The sequence below is a fragment of the Achroia grisella genome, unplaced genomic scaffold (genome assembly GCF_030625045.1).
Source record: "Achroia grisella isolate CSIRO2021 unplaced genomic scaffold, CSIRO_AGI_Agris_v1 utg11673, whole genome shotgun sequence".
Taxonomy (NCBI): Eukaryota; Metazoa; Arthropoda; class Insecta; order Lepidoptera; family Pyralidae; genus Achroia; species Achroia grisella.
Window position 1 is genome coordinate 16784 of NW_026712588.1, and position 13463 is coordinate 30246.

The 13463-nt window shown below is 35.8% G+C and overlaps 1 protein-coding gene across 1 annotated transcript; it reads left to right on the forward strand.

Moving 5' to 3' along the window:
• Nucleotides 1–4584: 4584 nt before the first annotated feature.
• Nucleotides 4585–7514, forward strand: LOC131851074 (uncharacterized). Its single transcript, XM_059201505.1, has 2 exons — nucleotides 4585–4896; nucleotides 6072–7514. Exons 1-2 carry the CDS (start codon nucleotides 4585–4587, stop codon nucleotides 7512–7514), a joined length of 1755 nt encoding a protein of 584 aa, XP_059057488.1.
• The last annotated feature ends 5949 nt before the right edge of the window (nucleotides 7515–13463 follow it).

A 13463-nucleotide genomic window follows, 5' to 3' on the forward strand; every position in this document is an offset into this window, starting at 1 on the left:
AAATCGCTTAATTATTATTATTACTCGTCGTGACAGTTGTGGCTCAAAACGGATCAACATTTATATATGGTCAGCTGGCATTAGATCAACAAAAGGCCTCCGGATCAACAAGTGAAAATGGATCAACAAAAAACTACCTATACGGCACGTCTGAGCCACAAAGTGCCCAAGGGGATATTTATATATATATATATATATATATATATATATATATATATATATATATATATATATAAACACCTCTTTGGGCACTTTGTTGATCACGCCACAACCTACACACTTGCCGATTCCACCTTTTGCACTGAATAACTTGACTCCTATCGCGTATATCTCAGGCGGTATGGCAACGTCGCATTCTATTTTGCGATGTGGCCATATATATTCGTCGATAGTACGATATACTCGACACATTTTTTACTAATAATTCGTGCATGACTGGCTCCGAACGGCTAAATTTTTGGTATACACAAAGACTTTTTGGCTCTGAATATATTTCAAAAATCAATTAATTATGTTGATCACTTTATATACTCGTCCTTACTGCGATACTTATTTTCATCCGAATATATATAGATACCGTAACGGTCTATCAATTATGAATTTATTCATTTACTAATCTAGATATTTTATATTCGCAATGCTCCATACATAGTTACTCCACCGTTGCAGGGGGAGCACCGTACACCACACCCCGCGCACACAAACAAATTAGATATTTTTTGAATACACAAAGACTTTTTGGCTCTGTATATATATTCCAAAAATCAATTAATTGTGTTGATCACTTTATATACTGGTCCTTACTGCGATACTTATTTTAATCCGAATATATATAGATACCGTAACGGTCTATCAATTATGAATTTATTAATTTACTAATCTAGATATTTTATATTCGCAATGCTCCATACATGCAAGCTCCAGCAACGGTGGAGGCAGGGGGAGCACCGTACACCGCACCCCGCGCACACAAACAAATTAGAATAAATTAAATTCATAAGATTATTTATATATTTCGACTGCCTCGGTGGTCACACCGCTTTACATCCGATGGTCGCGGGTTCGATTTCTCGCACGGTGCAAACAATTGTACTCATCGGTCATCGATTGTTTTCATCGGTCTGGGTGTTTTATATGTATATTATATATGTATTTACAAAATAAAAATATTTATTTATATCAGTTCAGTATCAGTCTGTGTTAATTGTCCAGCGCTATTTATTATATTTTTATAAACGGTTATCTTTTTCCATCGCACCGCTCGCTATCGACAGTGAATAAAGTACCTTTTGAATTTTTGTCCAAACCTCAGATATTTTATTTATTTTAGGTATATCAATCATTACATAGTGTAGTATAAAACAAAGTCGCTGTCGCATCTAACAGTACAAAGAAAGAAGACTTTTTGGCTCTGATACCGTAACGGCCTATCAATTATGAATTTATTATACCTAATCTAGATATTTTATATTCGCAATGCTACATACATTGTAATATCCGCCTCCATTCATTGTAACGGTGGAGGGACTAAATAGTTGAATAAAACTGAATAAGCAGTTGCTCCACTCTATAGGTACTGCGTCGTCGTCGTATGCTGTTCATTTTTTCATTCGTTTTGGCGCCAAGAGATAGTCGTGGTCAAGTTAAGAACTTATAATTTAATTTTGATAACAATAGATACAAGTAAAAAGTAGGTATTATATTAATGTACGTAAGTACTGTACTTAAAAATATTTATTCTTTACTGTATGTACATTTGAAAAACTTAACACTTAAGGACTTGTACATATACACGTACATACTGCCATTTTCTCTTCAAGACATCCAGAGAAGCACTATTTATCAAATACGCGGGGTGCACTGACCTTTGACCTTATAACAGCTGATTCGCGCGTAACGAATTACATTGCTACTTTTTGGTATTTTATAGTGGATATATCAGTATAAAATATTATTATTTCTTTACATTATGACATAATAACATAGTTTACATGATTTTAAGGGAAACATACGATAAAAAAAATTCCCGTAAAATGTAAAAGATAACAAATGGTTATTTTTGGTTATCCTTAAGAGATAGACATATACCATCACGGACTTTTTTGTTGACCTTATTTTGATACATCTCAAAGCACTAGACAATACGCATTTTCATTAAACAGTATTGTATAATTTTTATTTCTTTAACTTTAATGCACAAAAAAATTTGTACATGTGGCGGACTTAATATTTTGCCGCGTTATTTACCAGGCAACCATGAGTGGTGCAGCGAAAGATTATTGGCGGTGCACTAATATAAATAAAAAATGTCAAAAAAAGATTTCTAAAGATAATAAAGATAAGCAAAATATACATTTCTATAAAAAAATAACAATATACATACATAAATATATATGTAAATATAACCCATAAATGTATAAATAAATACATAATGATCCGAAAATCAAATTATAAGTACAGTCTCAAATTGAAAGTAAGAAAAACAGAAAATATAGAGAGAACTATAGGGATATAACAGAAAGATGTGAAAAAAGGAGAAGGACAGTAAAAAAGTTACAAATTTAAATAATGTTGCCGCAATTTCTGTTTAAATGAATTTATTACATTATTATATATATTAGGCATACGACTATCCTTATGACTGTTACTTTTTTTTTAATCTATACATCTATACATGTAAATAAAATTGGAGTGTCTGTTTGTAATATTGAAATAACCATTTTTTACTACTTGCATATGAATATAAATACGGTACATACACCAAAATAACATATTTTACAAGTTTTGTCTGTCTGTCTGTTTGTTTGTTCCGGCTAATCTCTGAAATAGCTGGACCGATTTTGACGGGACTTTTTTTGGCAAGTAGCCGATGTAATAAGGAGTAACTTACGCTACTGTTATTTTAGATAAATAAAATAAAATTTCACGCGGACGAAGTCGCTGGGGCCAGCTAGTCTATAGATGTACCGAGATTTAATGTTTAAGTTACTATTATGTTGTTGACAAAATTTTACTGTAATGTTACTATTACGTTATCCTACACAATTTGTGTTATTTTGGATGAATAAATAAATAATAATCTATACATCTATACATATAAATAAAATTGGAGTGTCTGTTTGTAATATTGAAATAACCGTTTTTTACTACATGCATATGAATATATATAAGGTACATATACCAAATTAACAATTTTTATAATTTTTGTCTGTCTGTTTGTCGGTCTGTTTGTTCCGGCTAATATCTGAAATGGCTGGACCGATTTTGACGGTACTTTTTTTGGCAGGTAGCTGATGTAATAAGGAGTAACTTAGGCTACTTTTATTTTAGAAAAATAAAGTTAAATTCCACGCGGACGAAGTCGCGGGAACAGCTTGTTTTTAATAAAAACAGTTTATTCGATAGAAAAAACATCTTTTTTGTGGTACTTAAGGATTTTGAAGCCTGTTTATAATATTGAAATAATAGTTTTTGACTACGAGCATATGAATATAAATACGGTACATATACTAAAATTTATTTTTATACAATTTTTGTCTGTCTGTCTGTCTGTTTGTTCCAGCTAATCTCTGAAGTGGCTGGACCGATTTTGCTGGTGTTGCCAGTCGAAGAAAAAAAAAAAAAAAAAAAAAAAAATATATATAGTCCAGGTATGTCTTGGTTGTGGCTATATTCCCAAATTGTGATACTGTCATATATATATATTATGTTGGTTGTTCTGACATCCTTTTCCAATCCCCATATCATTGTATTAATCAACGATCAATAAGAAGATATTTCGTTCGTTCAATTAATTCCAAATTCAAATATTCCCGCCAACCGGTGCTAACTGCGTGAGCGTGTGAACCCCGGAAAAAAAAAATGTGCAATTCATTATGGCTGCCGTTAATACCTGAGTTGACATTACTCATATTCTAATTGAGATTTAACAAGAAAATCTGTGTGAATTTACGTGTCCAGTGCATTACAAGTGTGAAATAAACTGCTGGTGGTGTGTGGAATCGGAGTCAAGGACGAAGGGTGCACCCAAGGTCTTCAATTTACAATCAAATTAGCCCGGTCGGTGAGTCCCGCTTTCTCCTTCCTATTTCTGTCATTACACAGTCTTCTGCTGGTTTCTGGGGATATTCAAACCTTTCTCAGGCAGGTGAATAAAATACCACAGATTTCTTCTTTAATTCAAAGTTATAATCTACCATCTAAGTTGGTCCAATCGAACCGGATTTTGAATCCGTAATTGTACGTTTTATATATTTTACATTCAGAATATTATAACTGTAATTCATAACACTTTATTCGAATTTAGTTATAAACAATCAACAAAACAAAACTTGTTTATCTTTTCAATGATTCCAGTCGATATTTACTTACCTGTATTACGTATGTACCTATAATTCATTGCAATAAATCGGTATTCTATTCGCCTGCTTGTAGCAAAGTTATTGATTTGTGCTTGAAATAGGAAACAAATACATAATAATCGTATTAATATCAGTACAGTATTCATTTTATTAGTTGTAGGTTATTATTACTTAGTACCTATAAATTTCTATTGTCAACTGACTTTATCTTTAGGTCATTGACATGGCCAAAGCAGCTGATCTCGTACAAAAACGACTTGAAGTAGAAATTAAAACATTGATTTCACGTCGTGAACATGAATTTCGATCAATACAAATATTGTATGATATATCGAGGGAAATACAAAAAGATAAGTCTAAATTATCTAGTTTTCGTGCCAGATATAAAAATATAGAATCCCTGAAGGAAAGTTTTTATGAAATTAATCAGACAATTAATTTAAAGCATTTGGAAGCAGGGTGGAGTAGCGAACCCGATACAAAACTTTTAGAGTCTTTTGACGAGTTGTATTATAGTGTTATTGAAATTGCAGAGGTATGTAGTTTTATCTACTAAAATGTCAGACCCAAATGATGACTATACCTTCGTCTTCTATAGAAAATAAGCCGTATCAAGTTCGCTTACCGAAGTTACATGTACCTATATTTGATAGTAATATAATTAATTTTCAAACATTTAAGGATAGTTATTTACCTTTAATACATAATAACAACTCATTATCAGATATAGAAAAATTCCATTATTTGATTTCGTGTCTATCTGGGTTTGCCTTAACCATTGCAAAGGGTGTTCCTCTGACCGCTTCTAATTATTCGGTAGTATTTCAAGCTTTATTAGACAGATATGACAACAATCGTGTTTTAGCTACTGCCTATCTCGATAAAATTTTTAATTTATCTCCTTTGCATAAAGTGTCAATCGCAGGTTTAAATGTATTGACAAATACGTTATATGAAAGTGTAAACGCACTCCGAGCGTTAAATATCGAGTTGCTCGATGAAGTTATATTATTTTATTTAGCGGCCCGCGTACTAGATGGCGACACTCGTCAGCGGTTTGAGTTACAAAACAAACAAGAAATACCCACATTTGAAAGTCTATTAACTTTCCTACAAAATTATATTAAAATTTTGGAAGTTAGTAATTCTTCTTCTTCCTCACATGATTATAATATAAAATCAAATCGAAATAAATCCGAAGTATACAGTCCACGTAATAAACAGTCGAAGTCTTCTTTTGTTTCATCCACTAATACTAATGATAAACAAAACCAACAGAACAATAAACTTCATTGTCCATGTTGTGATTCTTCTCATAGTATTTATAAGTGTTTTAAATTTCAAAAAATGAGCGTCGATGCTAGGTGGCAATTAATTAACGATATAAAATTATGCTCAAATTGTTTACGAACGGGTCACAATCCGAGCAATTGTTTGTCGAAAATAAATTGTTTTATTTGTGGTTCCCGACATAATACATTTTTGCACACTGACGCTCCGATGTGCGCGCCCACCACGAGTACATACTTACAAGTAGATGCCTCTTCCCCGAGTATGTCTATGAATGATAATAATCAAAACAAGGAGTCGCTTCAGGGAGATTGTATAAATGCTACGCTAACAAGTACAGTTCCTCCGGGAAATCAATCGACAAAAATCTTAGGTTCCGCGATTATACGCATTCGTGACTCCTATGGTAATTTACACCAGGCATGTGCGCTCATAGATAGTGGTAGCATGGATTCATTTATTACCAGTTCTTGTGTTCAGAGACTTGAGTTACCGGTGCGTAAGTGTGATATGTCGGTGACAGGATTGGGTCAGAATTCTGTACAATGTATAAAGGGTGTCATGCCTAAGCATTGTGATGAACCGTGTTTTCAATTGCCATTAATAGTTATTCAAAAAATTACATCAAACATTCCGGTTGTGCCATTACCATCAGATGTTAGAGAAAAGTTTAGTCATCTTTATCTAGCTAACGATGACTTTGACAAACCATGTAAAGTCGATATTTTGCTTGGAGTTGAATGTTTCGATCGCATATATGATGGAGGTCGCTTTGCTCCGAATCCCGAGTTTCCATGTGCCTTATCAAGTGTCTTCGGGTGGGTCATTACCGGCCAATTACGTCATACAACAATACTGACACCTTCTAAATATGTGACTTCTCTTTTAACTTCAACTAATCGATTAGATAACGTGGTACAACGGTTTTGGGAGACTGAAGAACCTCCCACGACTCGTATAAAGGTACCGGAAAATGACATATGTGAACAACAGTATAAACAATACACTTACCGCGATTCAGACGGTCGTTATGTTGTACCCATAATGTTAAAAGATAATTTCCCTGTATTAGGTAATTCCAGTCAGCTTGCTTTAAACCGTTTTCTAAACTTAGAGAAACGTATGTCTAACGACGTCGGTTTGAAATCAGAGTACGTGGAATTCATGCGCCAGTATGAAGAATTAGGTCATATGGATGCCTGGGAATCTTCTTGTGAAGATCGAAATTATATTATTCCTCATCATTGTGTTGTTAAACCTGATAGCACAACTACTCGTCTACGGGTAGTATTTGATGCTAGCTGTATGACAACAAATAATAAGTCGTTAAATGACATTGTGCACGTAGGTCCGAAACTTCAGATTGATATTATCGATTTGATTACTAACTTTCGCCTACACCCGATTGTCTTTACGGCGGATATATGTAAAATGTATCGGCAAATACTGATTCGGCCGGAAGATAGGTCGTATCAGCATATATTTTGGCGCGATGAACCTAATGGTCCCATTAAAGAATATGAGCTGAATACGGTTACATATGGAGTAAGTAGTTCTCCGTATTTGGCTATAAGAACTTTGCATCAGCTAGCTGATGATTATAGTAATCAATTTCCTCTCGCTGCTCAAGTGTTGCGCGAAGAGACTTTCATGGACGACATAACATCAGGTGCCGTCTCCATAGAAGCTGCTAAACAATTAAAGGAAATATTAGTTACTTTATTGCAGCTAGGCAAATTCGAATTGCGTAAATGGAGCAGCAACTGTTTAGAAATCCTTTCCGACATTCCGTCAGAATATTGTCAGTCTTCTAAATTGTTCACTGAACCTAATAGTGAACACATTAAAGATTTTAGGAATTAAGTGGGATCCTTTGTGTGACCAATTTTCGTATTCTTTTTCTAACGAATTTAAGGTCGAGTACACAAAAAGATCTATTCTCTCCATAATTGCAAGAATCTTTGATCCTCTGGGCTGGATATGTCCAGTTGTTTTTTCCGCCAAGCTGTTGCTACAAGAGATGTGGCGACTGAAGTTGATGTGGGATGAACCCATACCTTACAGTCTTGCCAAGCAAGAATATGCCATTCTTGCTGCTAATTTATCAGATTTACAATCAATTAAGCTACCGCGTTTGGTACTGCCTCCGGATTCTTCAGAATTACATCTTGTGGAATTCTGTGACGGTAGTTCTAAGGGGTACGGATGTTGTGTTTATTTGTGTGCGGTGACTGCACAAGGCACAACCACTAGTTTACTCATAGGCAAATCTAAGATTGCCCCGTTGAAGCCTTTAACGACTAACCGGCTTGAGTTGTGCGCCGCTGTGTTGCTGGCCCGTGTACTCAAACACATGTATGAGCTTTTAAACCCAAAATTAAAATTTAAATCCGTTAAGGCATTTACAGATAGTAGTACTGTCTTATCCTGGTTACATACCGCACCTCATCTACTTAAAACTTTTGTAGCAAATCGGGTAGTACTGATTACAGATTTAATTAATTCTGAATTATGGTTCCATGTCTCTACACATGATAATCCGGCAGATTGTTGTAGTCGCGGTACTACATGCACAGTTCTAGCTGATCACCATCTTTGGTGGACTGGCCCATCTTGGCTTCGCCAGACTCCTATGAATTGGCCTATCCAAAACATTGTCGCAAATGAGCAAGAGTTGCCTGAATTAAAACCTCTCACTGTGGACTGTTTGGTGAGTGGTCCACCAGATAATTTATTAACCAATCTAATTTCCAAAGTTTCATCTCTTTCAAGGCTACAAAGAATACTAGCTTGGTGTTTGCGATTTATCAAAAATATTAAGTTACATCGGGATCGCCGTAATTCATTTCCGTTATCGACGTCTGAACTAAATGACGCATTGATTCTCTTAGTAAAGCATGTTCAAATTGATTACTTTTCCCAAGAGTTGAGACTCCTTCAGGAAGGTTTGTACTGTACAAAGTCCATTCAAAAACTAAGTCCGTTTCTCGACGAAGTTGGTATAATACGAGTGGGGGTCGTATTCGACATTCAAATTTACCTCATACCGTAAAGCACCCGATTTTATTACCAAAATTATCTATATTATCGCAGCTAGTCGTGGACAGCTATCATTTGAAGTACTTGCACTGTGGTCCTCGCACATTGCAGTCACTAGTTTGTAGAACTTTTTGGATACTTGGACTGCGACTATTGATACGCTCTCGATTATCTAAGTGCGTAATTTGTTTCAAATCTAAACCTTTTCCTTGTCAACCCTCCATGGGGGACTTACCCGTTGAAAGACTTCAGTCAGGTAGATGTTTTCAAACTACTGGAATAGATTTCGGTGGGCCATTTATGCTAAAAGAAAGTAGACGTCGAAATGCCCGTACATATAAAGCTTGGATATGTTTGTTTATCTGTCTAAGCGTAAAGGCTGTCCATTTGGAAGTAGTCACTGAACTAAGTACAGAGGCCTATCTTGCTGCCCTTGATCGGTTCGTTTCAAGACGCAACATTTGTCATAAAATTATATCTGATTGTGGCACGAATTTCGTAGGCTCAAATCGTTATTTGAATGAAATGTATAAAATGTTTTACGAAAATCGTCGTGATATTTCTGATGGACTCGCCGTCAGACGTATTCGCTGGGAGTTTAATCCCCCCGGCGCACCGCACTTCGGGGGTATATTCGACAGTGGAATAAAATCCACAAAATACCACTTGAAGCGTGTAGTGGGCGCACAGGTCTTGACATTGGAGGAAATGTTTACTGTAGTTACCAAAATTGAAGCTGTTTTAAATTCGAGACCTCTTTGTGCACTTTCCTCGGACCCTAATGAGGTTGATGTACTGACACCAGGCCATTTTTTAGTTGGAGGTCCTCTCATTTGGTCCTCTCAGGTTTGCCTGAGATTCCTCTAGAGGATAATACTTCCAACCTGCGTTCTCGTTGGCTAATGTTACAGAAAATTACACAAATGTTTTGGCGGATTTGGCAGATTGATTACATTCACACTCTCCAACAGAGAAATAAATGGTTAAAAACTAAAGATAATATTAAAATTAACGATCCAGTTATCTTGATGGATTCTAACCTGCCACCCTTGTCGTGGAAATTAGCTAAAATAGTACAAGTTCACCCGGGTCGTGACAATGTTATTAGAGTGGTTTCAGTAAAAACGGCAAGCGGCAATATTCTTAAACGTCTCGTAGTAAAGGTTTGTCCCTTACCTATCCAATAGAGTAAGTTAGTTAAAAGGGGATATATACTATTAATTTAGCTATTTAAGATTAGCATTGTAAGTTATTTTTATTTATTTATTTATTTATAAAAACTTCATGCACAAATATAAAACAAAATAAAGGGGCATATGGCGGACTTAACACCATAAGGCATTTCCTCCCAGTCGACCATAGGGCAAACAGAGATTAGTGGGCGGTGCATTTAAGTAAATAATAACATGAAATAAATAATAAAAGGAGAAAGGTACAATTATAATAAAATTCATAAATTGAAATATATATATCCAACTACATACATACTTAAATAAGAATATATAAATATAAATATATTATATATATATATATATACATATACATTCAAGTACATAATAAAATACATATAAAATTTATACATATATACCAAATACAAATCAACAATGAGATATAATCAATCATGACAAATCAAGAGTGAAAGCGGGAGATAAATTAACACTATATTAATGTATTCATTTAATTACAAAAGTCGTTGGAAAGATGTTTTCTTAACTTGGATTTGAAGGTAAATTTGGTAGTACTCGATTTAATGTCAAGGGGCAAAGCATTCCAGTGTTTAATAGCCTGAAGCATGAAAGATTTAGAGACGAAGCTCGTACGATGAGCAGGAACGTGCAAGAGTAGATTCCTAGACGGACGAAGATTACGGTGAGAGATGTCCCCATGAAAAAGAAATTTGGTCTTAAGATACTCAGGAGTGTTTGGATCGTATAGGACTGAATACAATGTACACAAGAGGCGAACAATTCTGCGTTGGCGGATCGGAAGCCATTTAAGCTTAGAACGATAAAGAGAGATATGGTCGTACTTGCGAAGACCGAAAATGAAACGAATAGCATTATTAAGAAGACGATCCAATTTATTTAAGAGGTCCTCATTCATGTCAGAGCAGCACACATCAGCATAATCAATAATGGGGAGCACGAGGGATTGAATTAGTAAGGTTTTAGTACTGCTAGGTAGGAAATTTTTAAAACGGTATAAATTACGCAATGTGTAGGTAACTTTACGGCTCACCTCATCAACGTGATTGGTCCAGCTGAGAGTACTGTCAATTGTTACACCAAGATCTTTAACATGCGGAGAATATGATATAGCCATTCCATTAAATAGCACTGGAGGAACCGTACTCATGTTAATTTTGCCAAGTTGCCTCGAGCCACCCAGTATAATCGCTTGGCATTTGCTGGGATTGACATTGACCCCGAACCGGACCGACCAGTCGAAAATGTAGTCAAGTGATTCATTCATCATATTTACGGCTTCAGAGATTTTTTCGACCTCAGCCTGGCAGTAGAGCTGCAAGTCATCGGCATAGAGATGGTAAGAGCAGTCGAGGTTATTAGTGATGAAATTAATGAAAATAGAAAAAAGCAAAGGAGATAGAATACCGCCTTGAGGAACACCAGCCGGCAATTCACACCAATCAGATATAGTCTGGTCGATGCGAACGGCCTGCTGACGACCTCGAATGTAAGACTGGAACCAATTTAAGGCCACAGAGGAGATCCCAAGATGAGAGAGCATAGCAAGAAGGATATCATGATCGACTGAATTAAAAGCATTAGAGAAATCAATTAAGACAAGAATGGTAATTTTGGAGTTCTCCATGCCATCTCTCACATCCTCAGTTACTTTTAGAAGTGCCGTATTAGTACTATGTCCCGTACGGAACCCAGACTGAAAGGGGCTCACAAGTTTATTGTGAAAAATGAAATTTGAGAGCTGTTTGTGAGCCACAGCTTCCAGGATTTTGGAGAGATAGGGCAGAATAGAGATGGGCCTATAATCTTTCAAATTGTTTGGAGATGACACTTTAGGAAGCGGTAGAACAAAAGCCTTTAACCATTCTGAAGGAAACGAACCAGAAAGTAGCGAACAGTTGACAATGTGAGTGATTAGAGGCAGTACGTGGTTAAGTATGAGAGTAATCATGACTCTACTCACATCATCAGTACCAACGCAGTTGGATTTTAAAGAAGATATAATTTTGCGGATCTCCTCGGCGGTCACTGAAGAGAATGAAAATGGATTTGTGGAAAACTTAGGCCAGGAAGCAATTTTATCTAAAGTTGCTCTCTTGATAGACGCATTAAGCGGGACGGAGGAAGAGAAATGCCTGTTAAGGTCATTTAGTGAGAATGGTAAAGTGACATCACTGGACTGTTTGCACAAACCCAGTGTTTTTAGGAACTTCCAAGTATTGGCCGGTGAAGCATTTAACAAATTTGAATGAATGTAACGGCGTTTAGCTGCTCTTACCATATAATTACACCGATTACGAGCCGTCTTAAATGAAATCCAGTTCTCATCAGTACGAACCCTTTTAAATTTACTGAATGCCTGATTTCGTTTCCTCATTGCTATGCGAACACCTGTCGTAATCCAGGGTGCAGGTGGTTTTTTTAATTTAATGCTGTGTAAGGGCGCATGTTTCTGGTAAATCTTAAGGATACAAGCATTGAAATAGGAAAGTTTCTCGTTAACTGTCGCGGCTTCAGTAACACAATCCCAATTAATTGACAGAATGTCCCTCTCAAGTTCCTCCGCTTCAATCCTGGTGAAGTTACGTATACGCTTCATTACAGATTTATGTTTAAATTTGATAGAATTGTAAGAAACGTAGATAACATCATGTCGGGAAATACCTGGTGCGGGAACCTGACCATGATTGAGAACGAAATCAGGGGAAGACACGTAAATATGGTCAATCCAACTATCGGGTGAATTTATATTGGTATGGGTGGGACCAGTCCGGAGCAACGTCAAGTCCACTGAATTCATGATGTGACAGAGCTTGCGAGAATTAACAGAATCGCGAATAAGGTCGGTATTGAAATCGCCCATGATGATATGGTGAATGTGCTCTGACATGATGGATTCGAGAATTGTTTCCAATTCGAGAAAGTAATCGAGAGAGGGGGGACAATAAATAACACCTAGAATTATTTTGGTACCCTTGACATAAATGCGAATAAATAAAAATTCTGCGTTACCCGAAACAGTAGAAGAAGCTACTATTTCAAATCTGAAACTACTGCGTAAGTAAATCGCAACACCACCGCCACGTTTGTCCAACCGGTCGTTACGAATAATAACATATCCAGGAAGACTGTAATGGGTGGACGGCATAGATGGCTTCAGCCAACTTTCTGAAACTAAAATAGCATCTACATTGACATTGAAAAAGGTATTAAAAAGCTCACCATGATGCTGAGGAATACTTTGAGCATTCAGGTGACAGATATTAAGGCTATAAGGGTAACGCTGAAATTCGTCATAAAGATGAGAAGAAAGCGATACGTCTAAAAATACATCAGGAGATGAAGTTAAGGGACTATTACTAAAATTATAAGAGTCATCGAGAGCAGAATAATATGATTCATCATCTGACATCACAACTCAATTTAAAAATATAGTTTGCTGATTTTAATTATAAATATATATAAATAAGAAGAATAGTATAATAATATAATAAAAATAAGAGTAAAAAAAAAAAAAATACTAAAATTAATCCAGTACAAATACTCTGCTAGTACCAGCCGGCCAACT

Bases quoted from the DNA above. Each gene is read 5' to 3' on its own strand.
- LOC131851074 (XM_059201505.1), top strand. From the start codon at position 4,585: ATGGCCAAAGCAGCTGATCTCGTACAAAAACGACTTGAAGTAGAAATT. The intron at 4,897-6,071 runs GTATGTAGTTTT...AATTTACACCAG, and splicing joins GTGTTATTGAAATTGCAGAG to GCATGTGCGCTCATAGATAG.